At 35.1% G+C, this 18,994-nt stretch overlaps 1 protein-coding gene across 1 annotated transcript in view; it reads right to left on the bottom strand.

The window, feature by feature from the left end:
• LOC149202175 (phosphoribosylaminoimidazole carboxylase, chloroplastic-like) overlaps window positions 1-14,303 on the bottom strand; it is a 253,651-nt gene extending 239,348 nt beyond the window's left edge. The window contains exons 1-3 of the mRNA XM_089403118.1: window positions 13,796-14,303; window positions 13,287-13,505; window positions 13,060-13,171 (exon numbers count right to left, since the gene is read on the bottom strand). Of these exons, the coding sequence (XP_089259244.1) occupies window positions 13,060-13,171; window positions 13,287-13,505; window positions 13,796-14,091 (627 nt within the window). The 5' untranslated portion in view covers window positions 14,092-14,303. The remainder of the gene's footprint in view (window positions 1-13,059; window positions 13,172-13,286; window positions 13,506-13,795) is intronic.
• Between the last annotated feature and the right edge of the window lie 4,691 nt (window positions 14,304-18,994).

Here is an 18,994-nt window from a genome sequence, read left to right on the forward strand (position 1 = left end):
TAGGTGAGGAAGACTATCTCAATTATAGTAGATCTTTTACTTCCTCTTTCTTGGATTTCTTCTTTTCAACTTCCTCCACTTCTTTGGTGATATGGGCTTCTTCTCTTCCTCTTTTGTTATTGTCCTTCTTTAGCTTAGGACAATCTCTCTTGTAATGCCCGTATTCTTAACATCCATAGCACTAAATCTTGGCCATGTTCTTCTTTTTTTGAGGACCAAACTTTCCAATTTTCCTTTTATTTTCATTATTGTAGCATATGCTTGATTTTGCTCATTTGATCCCACATCAGTGTTTGCCTTCAGTCTGGTTTCTTCAATTTTTCATAGTGACCATAGATCCTTGAATGGAGTAGCTTCTTTCTTCCCATAAATGCTTGAAGTAAAGTTACCCCATTCCTTCGGTAGTGCATTTAGCACTACTGTACTCATCTCTTTGTCAGACATTATTTCTCCCAAATCTTGAAATTGATCCCTGATTTCAGATATCCTCATAAAATATGGGGTTATTCCTTTCTCTTTTGATATCCTTAGCTTGTAGATTTCTTGTCTTACAGAGATAATTCTCTTGCAATGCTTACAGAAAATAACTCTACCAATTTGGCATATATTTCTTTTGAAGTTTCGAGTTTAGATACATATGGGATGAGGGGATCCTTGATGGATTCTATGAGAATCCTTTGAGCCCTTACTTCCCCTTTCATAAATCTTGCAAGTGCTTGAGCATCTTCCTTTGGAGGTTTGGTGATTGAGCCCTTAACATGTTTCATGACCTCATTCTCAATGAGATTCACCACACTTGAACCACACTTGTTGGTTCGAAACGCGTCGACAAATGTCTGTCTACATGTGATTTACGCTGAAGTTATTCTTTCAACTATTATGGATCACAGAAGCCTCAATTCAACTAGAGATTCAGATTTGTCATTTTCTTCCATGCAAGAAAGTTTGAAGCCCCAACCAATTTGTTGCTTTCCTTGGAAAAAGACTTTTTGACAGATTCAGATGTAGGCATAAATATACTTACTTGTGGAGATATTTTTTCCACCTGTTGCCTCCTTGAATTTGATGATGATATAAATAATAGAAAACTTCTTTTTGATGAAGATAGTTCTCTTCAAGAGTGATCATTGGCTCCAAAGAGAGGGAAATCACTTTAGATCTTTTGATGATGATGTCCTTGTTGATGATGATTGATGATGACTTCTTGATGATGTCTTGATACTTCTGGGATGATCTTCTTCAAAGATAAAGATTTTCTTTTGAGATGAAATCCTTTCTTCAACGAGAGGGAGATCGCCCTAGAACTTTTGATGATGATGACAACATCCTTGATCTTGCTTCTCTTGGATGAATTTTATGGTCTTTTGATGATGACTTGAGGATCCCAAGACTTCTTCTTCAATCTAGGGTTTTGGCAATTCTTTGTAGATCTTGACTTCAAGATGATCTTCTAGATTCGCTTTGATGCCTTACTCGAGATTTGGTCCTTGAATGATTGGGTGTCCCTTGATGAGATGCCCTTTCCATTTGATATGTCAACTTAGCTTTGATACCATGTTGAGAAATCTACGGCATTAGGATTAAGTGATTTCTCTTTACTTGATGATTGCTTGTGAAGCCTTTTTACTTCTCTTGATTATGTTCTTCTTTACTTGATTATTATTATGTGTTTTTTCTTCATCAAACAACGATCAAATCATAAAGAACAATGAAACAAAGGACACAAGATGTAGGCGATCAGCTAGGGCCAAAACCTCTCCAATCTTCAGAGGAAAACCCAAACGAATTCTTCTTCTTATAGAATCTTCAATTGACAAATTCCAAGACCTAGACCCTTGACCAAGAATCCTACAAGACCAAATCAATCCTCAAGTCAAATCAGCTTCTTCCTTGACGTCAATTTCGACCTCAACAACACTCTTCCTGCAACTTCGTCCTTCCTTACTACAACTTCGGGTCACCTACAATTTTCTGCAACTTTTCAGCCCCAACTTCAAAAACCCTAGATCATATAAGAGAGAAGATAATGAAGAGATCCACCTCCCTTTGCCTTCGCTATGCCTCCTTCTCTTTCTTGGTGATTTCGTCCTTCAAACTAGACCTTGTTGACCCCACTCTTTGATACTTTGATGTGACTGCAATTCGACCTTTGTGCAATAGATCGAAACCCTAGATCTCTTTGCACGTGTGGAGAGAAGTAACCCAAAACTGACCCAAAAACTTCAATCTTCTTGTCTTCTTCCGTTTTCCTTTCTTTCGCACCTTTTTCCTCTTACTTGTGCTTGAATGACAAGTGTGTAGTGTATCCTTGAGAGAGGTTAAGTGCCTCCTTATATAGGCTTCTTGATCACGACTTTAGGTCGACTTGCAATTGCTTCTAGGCCGACTTGATCTTGATTGCTTTGATGAAGGTCGACTTGTTGGAGGTACTTTGACTTGGTCTTGGAGGATCTTCTAAACTCAAATACATATGTAACATGCCCAAAAGGGTCTTCAATCCATGACATTGACTCAATATACTTTATGAGTTGATGACCAAACCTAATAGCTCACAATGGGAGCTTGAACTACAAAATAAAATTCCTTGAGCATGAAACCCATGACTCAAGCATTACAAAATAATTTTATTTTCTTTACATCAATTACATAAAATCATGATTACATGTCATTATGAAGACCGAACCTAGTTACATTGTTCAACACCTTTGGCCATGGCACTTGACCATGAAGCTTTTTCCCCTTCGTTATCATCATATTGCACACTAACACCTATTGGTTGAGGGGTGGACCTAGGAAATGTCACTTCCCCTTAAGGTTTGAAAGCACCTATTAGGGTTGATCATTAACCACCCCTACCAAGGGAGAAAACACCTTTGTGAGGACTTGGTCCAGATATTGGAATGTGATATTTGTTTGAAGTATTAATATGCCCTTAACATTCAAGTTTGGTCCACTTAGATGCATTATTGATCTTGGTCTCTAATGGATGGTTGTTTTCACTATAATCCATGTTATTTTTATAGGTGGTTCAACAGACCAGCCTTGAGGACACCCACTCCATAGGTAACCTGGCCTTTCAAAGTATATGGCCTTAGCAGATGCAACGTTGAGAGACTAGAGCCTCCTGACAACATGAGCAAATGTTGCGTGTCCCAGAGTACCTTCAAGGCCCAGGATGTTGGTCAAATTTGACTTAGCTTTGAGGATTCTTCATGATGACACCACTGGACCCAACATGCCCCCAGGCTAGCCTTGACACAACCTGATGGGTTGGAGTTGATTCAAAGCCCAGATGAGGATGGTCTCCCATTGAGAGACTAGGGAGGGCTTGTTGCACCAGAGGAAGCCCTAATGCTAGAGAGAAGGAGGCCTTATTTGATAGATGGAGACCTATTGTACCTCTGTAGATAATTCTAGGTTAAGGAATTATGCCAGAGCATCTCAAATATTGTGTTTTTTTTTTAATGTTTGGATGACCAATGTTCTAAACCAATTCAAACAGGTGTTGAATCTTAATTAATCATGATATAATAAAAGGGTTGGTTCTTTACCTCTTGACAGAAATTTGGTTTAAAATAGATGTGTAAGGCAGAAATCAAAGAATCTATGGTCTATCAAATATTCAAATAGAGTATTTAATTAACCATATGGAAAAGATGCATGTAACCTATGTTTACAGCCCAACAAAAATATATTTAAATTGATGAAGAAGTGACAATTTAAAGATGTAGAGGAGTTATCTTAGACAAACAATCCAATAAACTAATCTCTTTAATATATTATAACTTCACAGGGGATTTCAGACAGGTTGACACTCAACCTTATCTTACCTAGATTTCTTCATTCAAAATTAAATATATGCAAAAATTTACAATATGAAATGAAATAACAATGAAGAACTCATAGAACACAAGCTGCTTTGAGGCAAATCCAGAATCCTTTCATTAATATTAGAAACTTCAGATGAATACAATTCTGCTCAATAGCTTATCCCAAGGGTTCAACCCTTTGTACTTTGATCTATGAAGTATTTATACAACTTTCCTCAAAATATCTTGATTTAAATATCAAGATTTCTTTGCAAAATATCTAAAAATTGTTTACAAAAATAGTTCAAGAATATAGGAAAATTAAACTACTCAAGCTTTCTGGCACTGATTTCGAGGATTCTGGTGATGACTCGGACTAAAAAGGTTGTTGCTTTGTTGTTGAAGATCAATATCTGTTTAATCAAGAAGCTGACATAATTTATCCCATCTTTCTTCATCTGGAATGGAATATTTAATTAACTTTCTATATGTTTCATCCACTTCGGTATATTTCTAGAAAGTGGGCTTGACTATAAACAGATGTTTTATTTCATGCTTGATCAATAAGTCAAAACTTAAGCCTTTCCTGTAATAGTTCCTTTTATGGTGGAAAATTTGGACTTATCTACTGCTATAGAATATAATTTTTGTTGATAGTTTTCCAGTTGAACTAATTTGTCTCCCATCCCCTTTAAACCTGGAAGTCCTTTTTGATGCAGTATATTAAACTTTCTGTGGAATTTTTGAATGTTGGCCTCCAGATTATGACATTTATTCTCTAACTGTAGCATTAAATTTCTTTTAGTAAGAACTCTTCTTACTTCAAGAATGGTCTCAGTTCTATCTTCAATCTCATATTCTTCCAGTTCTTCTCTTCTTTGAATTTAAAATTCTTATCAAAGCAGTAGCTTCTCTTGGTTTCTGACCCAAATCTTCCTTTACATCTTCTATGACCTTCTTTGATTTCTACACTAACTCTTCTTGCTCGAAAATAATTTCAATTGAAGGCCAAATTTCATTCATGGATTCATTAATCTCTATCCAGATATTCTCCTTTGCTTGTGCAATTGTCTGTGCCATAGCAGATTCATTCTCTAGATATTCAATCCTCTGAGTTAATCTGTGAGTTTTCTAAAGCTCTGACAAATAAACATTATCAACTTTCAATTTTTGTTCTTGGAGATTATTAAGTTGAGCTTTCAGTTTTTCAATCTCCTGCCCTCTGATAGATAAATCTTCCATAGCTCTGATTAATTCAGTTGATGTATCTGTAGACTGTGTCTCCACTGTTGTAGTAGTTGCTGAAGTAGAAGCCCTTGTTGTTGATGTACCTGTGATTGGAACTGTTGTTAGAGGAATGACTATTGATTGAGTTGATTGTTGCTCTTTCTCTTTTAGTAGTTTTTCTATTTCAGTCTCCATTTTCTGAATTTGTGCATTTTGTTCAATGATGATTTTGAACATATCTTCTTTCTCCTTTTCCAATTCACTAACTTCCTTTGTTTGTGGATCTTCAGTAGATGGAAGTTTGAGTTGCTTCCTTAAGGCTACAATATCAACATTTTTTCTTTTAATTATCTCCTCAGTAGCTTTTACATTACTGGGATCATATCCCAGTTTAATCACCAAATCCTCTAAAGACTTTATTTTGGTGTCTTTAGCCAAAGAAGATATTTTTTCTAATTTTAATTGAGACTGGATATTATTAACTGAAGCCTGGAGTCTGGATGTTGCCATTGCTGAATTTGTCAAAGTAGAATATAGCATTTCACTTGTCTGTTTATGCAAATCCATTTGATCAATAGGATGGATTTGTTCAACATCAAAAGAAAAAATGGATTTTTTGTAGTCATCTGCAGTCTTAGGAAAAGGAACTTCAGGTTCAAGGAAAGCTATTTGCATTTTTCCTTTCTCAATATCAAAAGCAGAGAGAAGTTTGTGCTGTGATGATGTTGTTTGCTTCCAGAACTGAGAATAGGTTGTAGCTTTCAAATTTTCATTCTTCCTTTTGATTTCCTTATATCTTGCAAATATACTTGGTTCAGCCTGATCACGGGCTAATTCTCTTGTTTGAGATGTTTCCAATGGCTCTTGAGAAGCTGAAGATGTTGGTGACCCTATAAAAATTTCTTCATTTCGAGGGAAGGTAGTAGCATAAGGGCCTGTTAAGACTATTGTAGTCTATGTGTTTTCTTCTTGCAAAGACTCTTTTGTTGGATTAGTTTTCTATTTCTTTTTGTACATTTGGAATTCTTTCCCTTGAATTTTTGAGACTAGAGGGGAAACACCTTCCCTTGGTCTTTTATCCTGCTTTTCCTGTGGCACTGGAGTTTGTGATGTTGTAGAAGAAAGTACATGTTCCTCTGCTTCCTGCAATGTATTTTCTTGCCATTCATCTTGATTCATGTACTGCTCAATTTCAGGTCTAGGAGTGTGAGCATAAGGAGTAGTTTTCTACTCTACCCTCATCTTTGAGACAATTCCTAAAGGATCATATGACCATGTAAAACTGAGTTTGAATTTCATTTGTTTAAGGAGAAGATCTGCCTCCTTTGTTGTTGTTCTAGCATTACAAATGAAAGGTCCAACCTGAGTTTTGATCTTAAACTGAGATTTCCTTTTGGCTGACACAAAGTGCAGCTCATCCATATTTATCATTTGCCTAATATACTCTAATGCAAAAATCCTTATAGGAACAAACTTAGGCAATTTATATGGAGGCAATTCACATCCATATACTCTGATCTCTATGTAGTTTTGGTATAGGTACCAATCACCTGTCTTTGTTTGTTCACTGAGATGTAGAATTCTCTTAATCTCAGGTCCAATTCTAGGTTCAACATCACTGTTGAGCAGGCAAGAAACTCTATATAAAAACTGATCCATATAATCACTGAATGTGAATTCATTGGTATTCTTCCTTACCAAGGAAGTCCAATGAATCACAGACTGTGGATTTCCCTGTTCATCTAGTTTCTGTAGTGGAAATTGAAATCTATCTGATTGATGAAATAAGAACAAGTAAACCAAGACTGAAGCATGCTTGAAAACTCCTTCGGTAGAAAATTTGAGAAATTGTTCATGGATAACCTCTGCCAAGAATTCACTATAATGAAAAATAACTAAAGGCTTTTCTCTTGACAACACTAATAGGAAACCTATAATTGCTTCATCAACCCATTGATCGGTTTGATAGCCCAACAAATAGGAAACTATAGAAATGATTTGTTTTGTCATCTTTGGAAACATTGAGGACGAGTAAGGTGGGTTTGTTCTTGGCAATTGAACATTTTCAGGCAGAAATGTCTCAAAAAATTTAGCTTTGTGGGGAAAAGTTAGGCTTTTGTAGAGTTCCATGAGGGAGTCTACAGAGAAAGGGTGCAGAGAGGCTGAATTTTGGATTTGGAGCATCTGACATATGGATTCAGGGGTAATTGTGAATAAGATGTCATTGTTTTGGGCAACAATAGCTCTTTGACTAGGTATGTATCTGAAATGGCACCATGAGACAAATTCTGGGAAATGGTGAGTTTGTGGAAAAACGAATTGAGGTAGGAAGGAGTCCCACAAACTCAATTCGTCACTGAGATCAACAAATTTTTGTTTTAACCAATTGTAGAGTTCATAGAGATCAAACTCACAATTGGTTTCAGAGATTTTGTAATGTTGATCTACTAAGGGCTGGTGATCTAGGTCAATTACAGGGGGAAGCATAGGGTTTTCTACTACAGTTTTAGATTTACCCTTAGAAGACATTCTGAAGAAAAAAAAAATGGAACAGGAGACTGTAGTTACCCGAGAGCTAGTTGGTTGCAATATTTGAGGAAGAAAGTTGTTCGGGTTGATTTCTTGGTTGCAATAGCAGGCTCAGTTGCTCAGTTTGTAGAACAGTACAGAGAAAGGAACAGTTGAACAGGGTTTTTTATTTTATAACTAAAAGCATTTACCATTAGAAATATCCGTTAATGGAGCGGGTTCATTAAATTCAGCAACGATTATATCCTTCAAACGGATAATTAATCAGTAAATCATGGTTGAAATAGGAATGGGACACTTGGCGAAGGAGGATTGGTTGTTTGATTTTGGCGGGAGCGGGAATGACAGTTTTTATTTAGGTGAGAATGAGGGAAGGTGGATTTCGGAGGGCGGTTGAGCAGTAAATGGTTTAGGTGGAGGGGGGTCCAAAATCAACGAGGGAGAGACATGTATACAAGGCAGGATGGAGGGAATCCGCTTTTCAGACCCCCCCCCCCCTTGATTAACTATCGGAGGGGCAAGGGGGGTCTGAAGTTGATGAGAGTCGTCGATCTGGGCAGAAGAGATCATGGTGCTTTATTGTAGCGCAGTCGATACCATATACGACAAACAAGTCGTATCAATTAAAAACTTTATTAGAAACTAACTAATCGCAATTATAATTGCGATTTAAACTAATTGACTTCATTAATTTAGTATCTAATGCGGCATTTAAGCTAGCTCACATATTTTTTATTTTTCTAAGGGTTTTCATCATTTTTTCATATTCATTTTTTAAATACCCTTTTCATTTTTTTCTTTTATTTTTCTATATATATAATTTTATTTTATTTTCTTTTCTTTCTTTCTTTTTCATTTTTTGACATATAAATGTAAAATGTAGAATAATGTTACAACAAGACCCATGAAGACCACTTGATGGCACCCCAACTGCCCTTGGGACCTTATAGGGAGATCTAACATAAATTTGAGTGTCATCCCTCAAATTTTGGATCATTCAGGCATCTTCAAACACTTTGATACCTCGGCACACTTCAGCGTGGCATTTGGAGCCCTAATTGGACATGACATTAGCATTTTGAGAGGTTATGGCTCACATGTGTGGGCTAATTTGGTATATTTTGTCATTAGCTAATGGGTTGGCTTGTAACCCAAGTTTATTTAATATCAAACTTGTTTTTAGGGGCTTCATTAGGCTAAAATAGTTGAGCTAAACCTCATATAAGTAGAGGTTAGTCTCATTTCATTTGAATCATCACTTGTAGATCAATTCGACCCTCAAAGAGATTTCAACCTAGTTGAAATTTGTCTTGTATCTTGTGGAGATGTGATCTATTGTGGATTTTTGCTTATGGAGCTATTCTTTGGTATTGGAGATGTCATTTAGGAGCAATAAAGAATTGGTTCATGCGGAATATCTTGTAAGTGTTACTTGTATTTGATATATCTTTATATTTTGTGGCTATTGCATGGAATGGTTAATTGTCTAGGGTTTCTATGTGCTAGTTATTGTTGAAAATTATTCTATGGAATCTTAGCAATAGTATTATATGCATTACCCATTATAGAATTTTTGTGACAATCCCATCACTGAATCCTTCAACTGGCTCTCCTCATATACTTTACTCCCTCACAAAAATGATAGCTAGGGTTTCATATTCCCTTACTCCTTGCTAGGGTTTAGTATTTACTATTTTCTCCTAAGTAAACCTCCCTTAGACTCCATCACCAAAGGTCAAAGCACTAGCCTTGTTCACATTGTTGAACACACCTAAAACTACACTTAAATTACATTTTTCTTCCCCAAACCTGAATTTCGGCCTCTTAAGGAAAGTCACTAGCTATGGTTAGGGCTTAATTTCAACTAAGATTGGTTGTGTTGCTTTAAAGAGGGGTTCAACACTTGGTTGTGAGGTATTTGCCTCAAAATCAACCTTTTTCATGGCTAATTTCTCCATTTTAGGGTTGACGTCCTTTGCCTTGGGTAAATTTTGCCCTAACAAAGCCCTAGTTTTTCCCTAGGCTTCAACTTGGGGCTTGTTGAAGGCTTGTTGTGCCATAAATTGATTGTATACATTTGTTTCAAGACTTTTCTTGGCCTTGTGATTCTACATAAGCCTGTTGACCTTGTTTACCCGTAAACCCTAGGTTATTTTGTTCCCGAATTAGGCCTTTTGGAGAATGTGCATTGCCTTATTGTGCTAGCTAAGCCTTGTCCTTAAGTACAGTATCTCTTCTTCGCCTATTCTAGTCACCTTTACACCTTGAACTTGATATATCTTTTAGGTGACCAAATATAGGGAAGCCTCCTATGTGAATTCCACTAAAGAGCAGGAGGTAGTGGCTATAGTGACAGTGGGCCACACCTCATGATGTTGTCACTTAGTCTAGTTCTTGCCTTGTGAGTTCCCCTCACAAGGCCTACTGGATTTTGAGGCAACAAGAACAACACAACAACTAGGGACGAAAAAAGGAGCACAAAAATTCTACACGTAAATCCTCCCTCCCCCCAAAACTTTAAACAAAATGTATAAAAGGACCACCCCTCACCCCCCCGCTTTCTATTTCCCTCACAGCTCTCTCATTGAGTTTTGTAAGCATTTGGAAATCAAAGAGCTATAGTAAAGGATTTTGATTCAAAGTAAGCTTGGGATTGTTTTGGCACTATTCATGTGCTACTTTCAATTGATTTGGCATCTACTTCATTAGTCTACTTATCAACTACAAGCTTAAAGGCGATTTGACACAAAATTGTTGTGCCCATTCCAAGTTTTTTCTTCAAAACCTCATTATTTTATTCATAAAAGTGCAAATTTTAATTATAGAAAATTAAGTAAAGTTCGTCTTGTATTGCATATTTGTTTTTTTAGTTGAGACATTAACATGGCCCCCAAAAAGGTGAAGGACAAGGCACAGAACCATCTTGATGTGGTTCAAGGGAAAAAAAGTTGAAACTATTACAAGAAGATAAAATGTGGGGGGAATTCATAGAGTGAAAGAACACTTGGTGTCAAGGGCAAGTTACATGATGCTTACAATTAATGCAGGGATTAAACAAGAAATGTTAGAGTTTATAGAAGAACTTCATGAAAAAAAGGCGAAGCAAAAAGAGATTGATGATGACATAGAGAGAAGGAGGAACTTACATCCTAAGGCTACCCTAGTTTTTAAGGCTCCTCCACTAACCTTCACCCTTCTATTAGGGATCCCTTTAGGTATGTCACTCCAATCCATGAAAAACCTACAACAAAGATGACTAAGATTGATGGTATTTTCCACCCTCCACCACTACCACTATCACCCAAACTCAATCCACCATCAATAGCCATCGGAAGAAGCATTACAATAATGTCACTTTAGAATGCATGGTGAAACGATGGTATGGTGCAAATATCACTTTTGATGCTTTTCGAACACCATATTACTAACCTATTTTAAATGCCATAAATAGTGAAGATAAGAGCTTCAAATGCTCTACTTTGCATGATATCAAGGGAAAATTGTTACAAAATGAAGTTGGATCCATAAATGAGTACCTAAAGAGTTTTAAAGACTCATATGCCAAAACAAAATCTACCATCATGTCAAATGGATATACTACTGGAAGGTCCCATACCATACTTAATTTTCTTGTTGCTTTCTCACAAGGAACCATGTTTTTGCTAGTCAAAAGTTGGAGGGAAAACACAAAACCATATTTTCAATCTTTTGTGTTGCACACTGCCTAGACGTCAATGATGCATCTAGTCATGTAAAGGATGCAAGACTATTGTTTGAGCTTTTCGATGAAGTAGTTATATGGGGAAGAAGCTATGTCACGGAGTTCAACAAACTCAAACCTTAGGGTTTGAAATTCATCAAACCCAAAAAAATTAAGATTCGTTCAGGTTCGTCAAACCTCATGTCGAACCTAAACGAATTCGAAGTGACACAAATTCAAGGAATTCCAAACTTTTTATGAGCTTCGAGGTAAAAAATCACTAGGTTTTCGAGGTAAAAGTTAGACGCACACATTCCTGCCAGGCAACACAATATTACACTCTCACCCCGTTGTTTCAACTTTTCATTCTTTCGCGCTTAGAGCTCAAACCCTCTCTACTATAAGTTTGTAAGTGTCGGCGTGTTCTCTTCCACTCGATCTCGAACCCTCAAGCCTTATAATAATGTAATCAATTTGTTTGGACTAACAGATGGACCATACAGGTGTGCCCTCTCTAGCTTGAACAGGGAACCTCAAATGATGAATCCTTAACCCATCATCCTAATATTGCTAATTTGTTACAACTAGGACTTGTGAATTAATGTCATTGATAACTGGATGTTATCATGAATAAGTTATCCATCTATGTTTAATGATCAAGATTCTCACTTATATGTTTGTTGATGTTGATTTCTTATTATTTTATGTTTTACATATTTTGCCTCGTGACTTGCCTTCAAACCAAGATCGACTGACCTCATAAATTGAAATGGGAACCTTGCCTATTGGAGATTTTATATTTAAAAATATATAAATTCAAACCTAATGGCGAACTCATACAAACTTAATTGAAAATTCGAGTTTGAATTGAACTTAATCATTGTGGAACTCGAATTCAAACCCAAACCATGTGACATAGGCCAGAAGTGAAGACTGTCATACAAGTCATCACTGGTAATGCTTCTAATTATGCTTTTGTGAGTAAGAAGTTGGAGGGAAAACACAAAACCATATTCTACACCTCATATGCTACACACTATTGAGAAATATAACTCGAACAGGAGTTTCATGCACAGGTTTCAATGTGAACATGCATGAAGTGGTTAAAGACATTTCAAGGGTGACCACATAGGAAAAGAGGCCGCTAATTCTATTGTGTAGTTCACTTAGGAAAGAGTGAACTGATTTATGTTTTAGAATTGAGTATAATAAAGTGTATTTAATGCATTGATGACTTAGACTATATTTAATCTCAACCGTAAATCTCAAGATCAGACTAGGGTTTCTGTAGATTAGATTTTTAAGCTAATCATAAATGCAGACATGATAGAAAGATTCCGACAAGGAAAGCACATGTCGGAAGCCCACCAAGCAGCAAGCACAATTATTCAACTAATGAGAAGTGAGACTCTCCAACCAAAGACCTCCATCAAATGATATAATGCCATGAAGATAAGGGGCTCCACGAAGATGAATCACCCCAAATTTGCCAATGGCTCCAAAGAACCAGCAGCAAATTTCCATAAATATGACGAAAATCACAAAGTGGAACCTCATACAATATGATTTGTAACAAGAGGCAAAGGTTCAACCTCTGTATCTGGTTTGTTAAACTGTAACACTTTGATGGTCAAGCAAATTTGTTCTCATAATGGATTAGATGCAAGGGTTCAACCTCTGCAAGTAATTTGCAGCTCAAAAAAACAAATTATATAGGTCATCATTAATATTACCCGGGACATTGCAGATAAAAGAAAACAAGCAGTGGCAATATTCATGGAGGAAACCACTTACTTGGATAAGCCGAATAGTCGAACTATTGGGTTGGCAATCCAATCCTTGTTCTTCTAGCATCTCCAGTGTCTCAACATCCACGTGTTCTATTTCTACAGTCAATACCCCACACCTATTGCCAATTGGGTGCCAAATACCATAAATATCCACATATTAGCTACGAAACACAATCTAAGGAGCTAGAAGAAATGTTTACATAGCAAGTGGATTCTAGAACATCGCCATACCCTTTTGCAAATTCTTGAACTGCATTTGTGTCCCTGAAACTGCCTACAACATGCTTGTAGGCAAGACCACTTGCCGGGCAGTTTTCCAAAGGATCCAGCACTGCTACCTTCACGCCCATCTCTGAGGCTGCCTGGCAAAGCATCCGGCCCAACTGGCCTCCGCCCAAAACTCCCACAACTGTATCACACAGCCCAATAACACTACTACAAAGATCCTCACTGCACATATAGCAGGAGAAACAAAAGCAATACAGGCAAATCATTTCTATATTCACACGATACCCATGCCACATATACCATAAAAATAAAAATGAAAAATATCCTTCACACCCATGTTTTCGATACGGACGTCAAGTCTCTAATAACTATTGCCATATCGCAATGCCTATGTTATATACAGCACCAAAGAGCATACCCTTCACTTCCAAATTCAAAACATGTATATTCAAGATTTTAATATAAACAATAAAGCCATTGGATATATACATTTAAGTCTCTGTTTTACTTACCATGTTGCTGCTTGATTCGCTGCTCGTGTCCCTTGTCTGGAAATCCTAGAGTAATTCAACTGCGATCGAATATGAGAGCTCTGTGGATTGCCAGCTCCATAAAATCCAATGTGCTGAATGTGGAGCTTGTGAGAATACAGATGAAATGGGTTTGGTTTGATTTTTGGCCTCAAAGGGCAGCAAAATGAACAAGGTGAGAATCTTACAGAAGAAGCAGTGGCAAACAACAGAGTATCCATCTGTGGTTGTAGCAGAGATGCACACCCACACATTTCTTGATTGAGCGTATGCATCATCTGAAAAGAAACTGACTGATGTACCAGGATAGTTGATTATGTGTGCGCCTGGTATAGAGAAAGCAACTATGTGATAGAGGCCCACTTAACTATTCCAGGTATTCATTACTGGTGGAAGGGTTTCGGTGAAAAAAGGAGAACCACCCATGGAATTTAAAATTTTGACGATTTTTAAAAGTTTCCACGAATCAACAGTACACAGGAGAGAGAAGTCGTGGAAATAATTTCCCAGATATGCGAATGTCTGTAAGTATTATTATTTTTATTGATGTTTTTTTAAGTATGTAATGACTTTTTAAGAAAATTAAATTGTAATTGAAAATTTTTTAAATGTGTATGGTTAAGGTTAAAGATTATATGATTTTATTTGAAATGGTTTTTTTAATAACTAAAAGAGGTGTATTTTTTAATATTATTTAAATTTAAATTATTTTTAAAATAAAATTTAAACTTATTTTTTATTAATTAATCATTTTAAATAAATAATAATAAATTAATACACATTTATTGAGGATAATTAATAATTTTTTCATAAATTATAATAAATATTACTGACTTCAAAAATATAAATGAAAATCTACCGTATTATATTAGAATTTATTTGTAACTCTAAATTTATAATGAGAATGAAATATCACATAATTAATATTCTCACTTTTATATTTGAGCTTTCTGGTTGTTTTTGAAGTTGGATAAAGAGATCAACATAAATGTTGGACACTTGGATACTTTAATAAGTTAAGAAAAGGGTTTAATAGAAATGTTGGACACTTTAAGGGTATCACACATTTCATAAATTTGTAATATCATGTTATTTACTATGGAAATTTTCATATAAAAAAATAACACATAATTATTGAATCAAGAGACACTCTCTAATTTAATATGGAAGAGAAGTTGTCCAATAATACATAATTATTGAACCAAGAGACACTCTCTAGTTTAATGTGGAAGAGAAGTTGTCCTATCTTATTATGTTATGTAAATATTTTGATTTGATGAAATTACATCAAAATCGAAATAAAAATAACATAAAATAACAAAATTAATAATTTTACAAGTATTAATTAAGACATTTTGACATAGTAAAATAAAATAAAAATAGTAACTATAATTATAATTATAATTAATAATTAAACCAGCTTAGTCTTTCTTAACTCTCGATTTAACCAAGCAATGAGAGGGATCAAGCCTCAGGTACAAACCTCTTTTAGAGTGAAAATATATTTGATCCCTCTCAGTGCTTGGTAGATCCGGAGTTAAGATGGATGTGGATTGGTTACTGGATAAAACATTTTAACTAAAACCAGCCTAGGTCCATCTTCACTCTAGATCTATGAAGCACTGAGAGGGATCAAATCTCTCTTTTGAGGTGCAAAACTCTTTTCTTTTAGACTAAAAAGAGAATTGATCTATCTTCGAGCTTCGTAAATTCGAAGTTAAGATGGATCTATGTTGGTTTAATTATTAGTCTTTAACTAGGCCATACCAAAGAAGAATACTATGGGAAAAACCATCGATTAGGAATATAATAGGAAAAAACAAAAAACAAAATATATATATGTTTTAGTTTTACCGAGTCAAAATGTTAAACATTACATCTATACCATACTGGGCTAGAGAGCACCTCTCAATGCAAATAAAATTATTTTAATTAAAATCATCCTAGATCCATCTTAACTCTAGATCTACTAAACATCAAAAGGGATCAAATCTCTCTCTTAATGTGCAATCCCTCTCTACCCTTGGTAGACCCGGAGTTAAGATGGATCTATGTTGGTTTAATTATTAGTCTTTAAATAGGCCACATTAGAGAAAAATACCATGGGAAAAAACCATGAGACGGATACATTTGTGTTTTTTATTTTTTTATTTTAATTTAATTTTGTTTTGTTTGTTATCACTGAGTCAAGATGTTAAACGTTATAACATCTCCCCCATTTAGCGCAATAATCTTAATCTTATGAATATTGATTAAAGTAATACAAAAATAATATATAATGAATAGTTAAACAAAAAAAATTGAGATTTAAATTTTAATATAATAAGTTAAGGAAATTTTAAAATAAAATGTTTATTAACAATGGACGAGCATAGAGTATGCCCTAAAATTGCTTCTACTTGGCTAAGAGCTCATCTTCCTTGGACGTAAGGAAACAGGGTAATGAAAGCCTACCCCCTTACGAACTACGACAGGTAATTATAAGCAATGTGGTTTTCCTTGAATAATAATGATGAGTCAACTTATGTTTGTGGATAGCAACCAACGATGGTTGTCCCAACTATTGGTTTAACCACTGAGTTATGATAGGTTTTCCTACTGTTAAAAAAAACCAATGGTAAAGGAATTTCTCTAGATCAAGTGTTTGCAATTATTACAGGACATCACGAAAGGGACAATGATTTCCCTTCGCAACGTGTGGACACATGTCACACTTTATCGAGACCTCGACACGGAGTCGTTCACTCGCTCCATTGTGGCAATAACACCCCGTTTGTTGGTTCATTAATTGGTTCATTCGATCATCAACTCTGCGCCTTTGGCACAAATGCAAAGGTGTGGTAAAAGCATGTGCCATGTCTGGCCCCTCTAATGTTGGGTTAGGGAAATGGATTTTCTTCAGACCATTTTACATGTTGACATATCTATTCCACCCTTCCTCTAATCTGATATTCTTGTCACTCTTCGTGCAATGTTCTATGGTAAATGGATTATGTTGGTTTTCATGGCACCTCATCTTGCTAGTTGAGGTTGTTCTCTCATGTATTGAACCAAAGCAAAATCTATAACCATGGATGTTGCTCAAGCATTCCATCGCGTGGTCTCCCCTGTAGCTCAGGAAAAAGTGAAGTTGTTGGAGATTGAAGTTAAACTTAAACATGACTTGATTTTCTTGAGGAAATGGTGATCATGATCGCTAAGTTTCTTCCTGCCTATGGTACTAACTGCACCCACAACACAAAATATTTCAAAACTTTAGAACTTTACTGGTATACAAAATTGTTGGTGGCACATGCCCTTTCTGGACAAGAAATGGAGCAAATGGAGATATGTGTGCACCTTGACAAGGTAAGACATGGATGGGTTCTTCTTGCCCTCTGAAAATGGTTTAGGAATGAGCAAGGTGAGGTTCTCGCTTCCAAGTTTGATGCTACCACTTGGACAATCCTATTGACATCCCATCGGCATGCATGGTCACCATATACATCTACAAAGTTAATCCAATTTTCATGACTAGTCCGCATAAGCTTTCCTCTTTTACAGTTATAGTATTTTTTAATCCATTAGTTAAATGGTATAAGTGGTCTTGTTTTCCACTCTAGCAGCACAAGCCTTTACAATTATTTGTCAAATACATTTTCAATTTTTTTACAACCTAGTTTCCCAACCTGCAATATTTTGAGACTTTACCTACTCAATTCGATTATATGGTAAACAAATAGAATATTGTGTCTAACCATGTTACGTCTCACAATGTTTCATAATTGTTTAAATTTATGATATATATATATATATAACCTATCATCTCATAATGTTTCAATTCAAAATTGTTTAATTTATGATATTAGACCACATATATTAACACGTTACCAAACGAAAAAACAATATCTAAGGAATTGTAGAGATAAAAATATATATAATGGTTTTTTTCATATACATTTATTATATTTTTTTAATTATTAAATAAAATATAAAATTAAATAAAATAATTTTTAATTGAAATATAATATTAAATCAAAAAATATATTTGAATTTAATGCACGTGAAAATATCAAAATTATTATATATTTTATAAACGATGAGAGTAGGTAAATAATTAAATTATTTTGTGAAATGGTATAAAGTCATAGTTTATATTTTTAAAAATAAAGTAAATTTTCAAAAATTGTTATTAACATTTTTATATTTAAATTTTACAAATTAATTCTATTTAAAGTGTTATTAAATTACTTCATTCTTATGGTAGCTAGAAGTGATAATTATTTTTCTTATTTAAGAAAGTGATATTTTTATTATCTTAATTTCAAAAGTCAACGTTTCTACATAAACAAAGAAAACTTAGATCAGTCTCAACTTATGTTCTTGATAATAATGTTTTCAAGTAATTAAGAAAATAAACTAAACTTTCAAAATGGTGGACCCAAAACTACTTGTGATGTTTGAGAATATTCAGTTATCTGAAGTGCAGTAGTTACATGCATGCATGCATTAACTAACTGAACTCACAATCAGTTCCACAAACTGTTGGAACTAATCTAACTAGAATTAACTCAGTTAACTGAGCTAACCAATTACAACTCATCCTAATCACTTTAATTAAGGGATAACTTCCTCAATCAAAGGGAAAATTGTTGCATGTCTTCACATAGACTTCATATTTGATTTTCTCCAACTAATTAACTCAATATGAATTAATTTATTATTTTTCAAACAACTGCTAAGATCAAATTCGAATTTTAATTCTCAATTTTAGTTCAGGGACTAACTAAAATTGGAATCTATCCTGAAATGTTATTTTTAGCATTTCTATTTTATCATTTCTTGTTGCTATTTCCAACACTAGTACTTGAAATTCTATTTATAGCAATGTTATTTATAGCATTTCTTGTTGCTATTTTCAACACACCTTTCTCTACAAAATGCAGTGAGGTTCCAGTTGGAATTATCCTTTCGAATCCACCTGCAATACAATCCAGTCAATCACATGATCAACATATTCAACATACTTCTTAAGCAATGACACATGGAAAATATCATGGACTTTCACTATCGGAGGCAGTGCAAGTTGATAGGCTACTGGCCCAATCCTAAAAGGTCCATAATATTGAGGTGGCAACTTGGCACATGATCCAATCCCTAAGGAGCTCTTATTGGGCTTGATGCATAAATACACCTATTCCC

Source organism: Pinus tabuliformis, chromosome 2_1 (assembly GCF_031772625.1).
Source record: "Pinus tabuliformis cultivar Carrire ecotype Pingquan chromosome 2_1, CPIR1, whole genome shotgun sequence".
In the NCBI taxonomy this organism is placed as follows: domain Eukaryota; kingdom Viridiplantae; phylum Streptophyta; class Pinopsida; order Pinales; family Pinaceae; genus Pinus; species Pinus tabuliformis.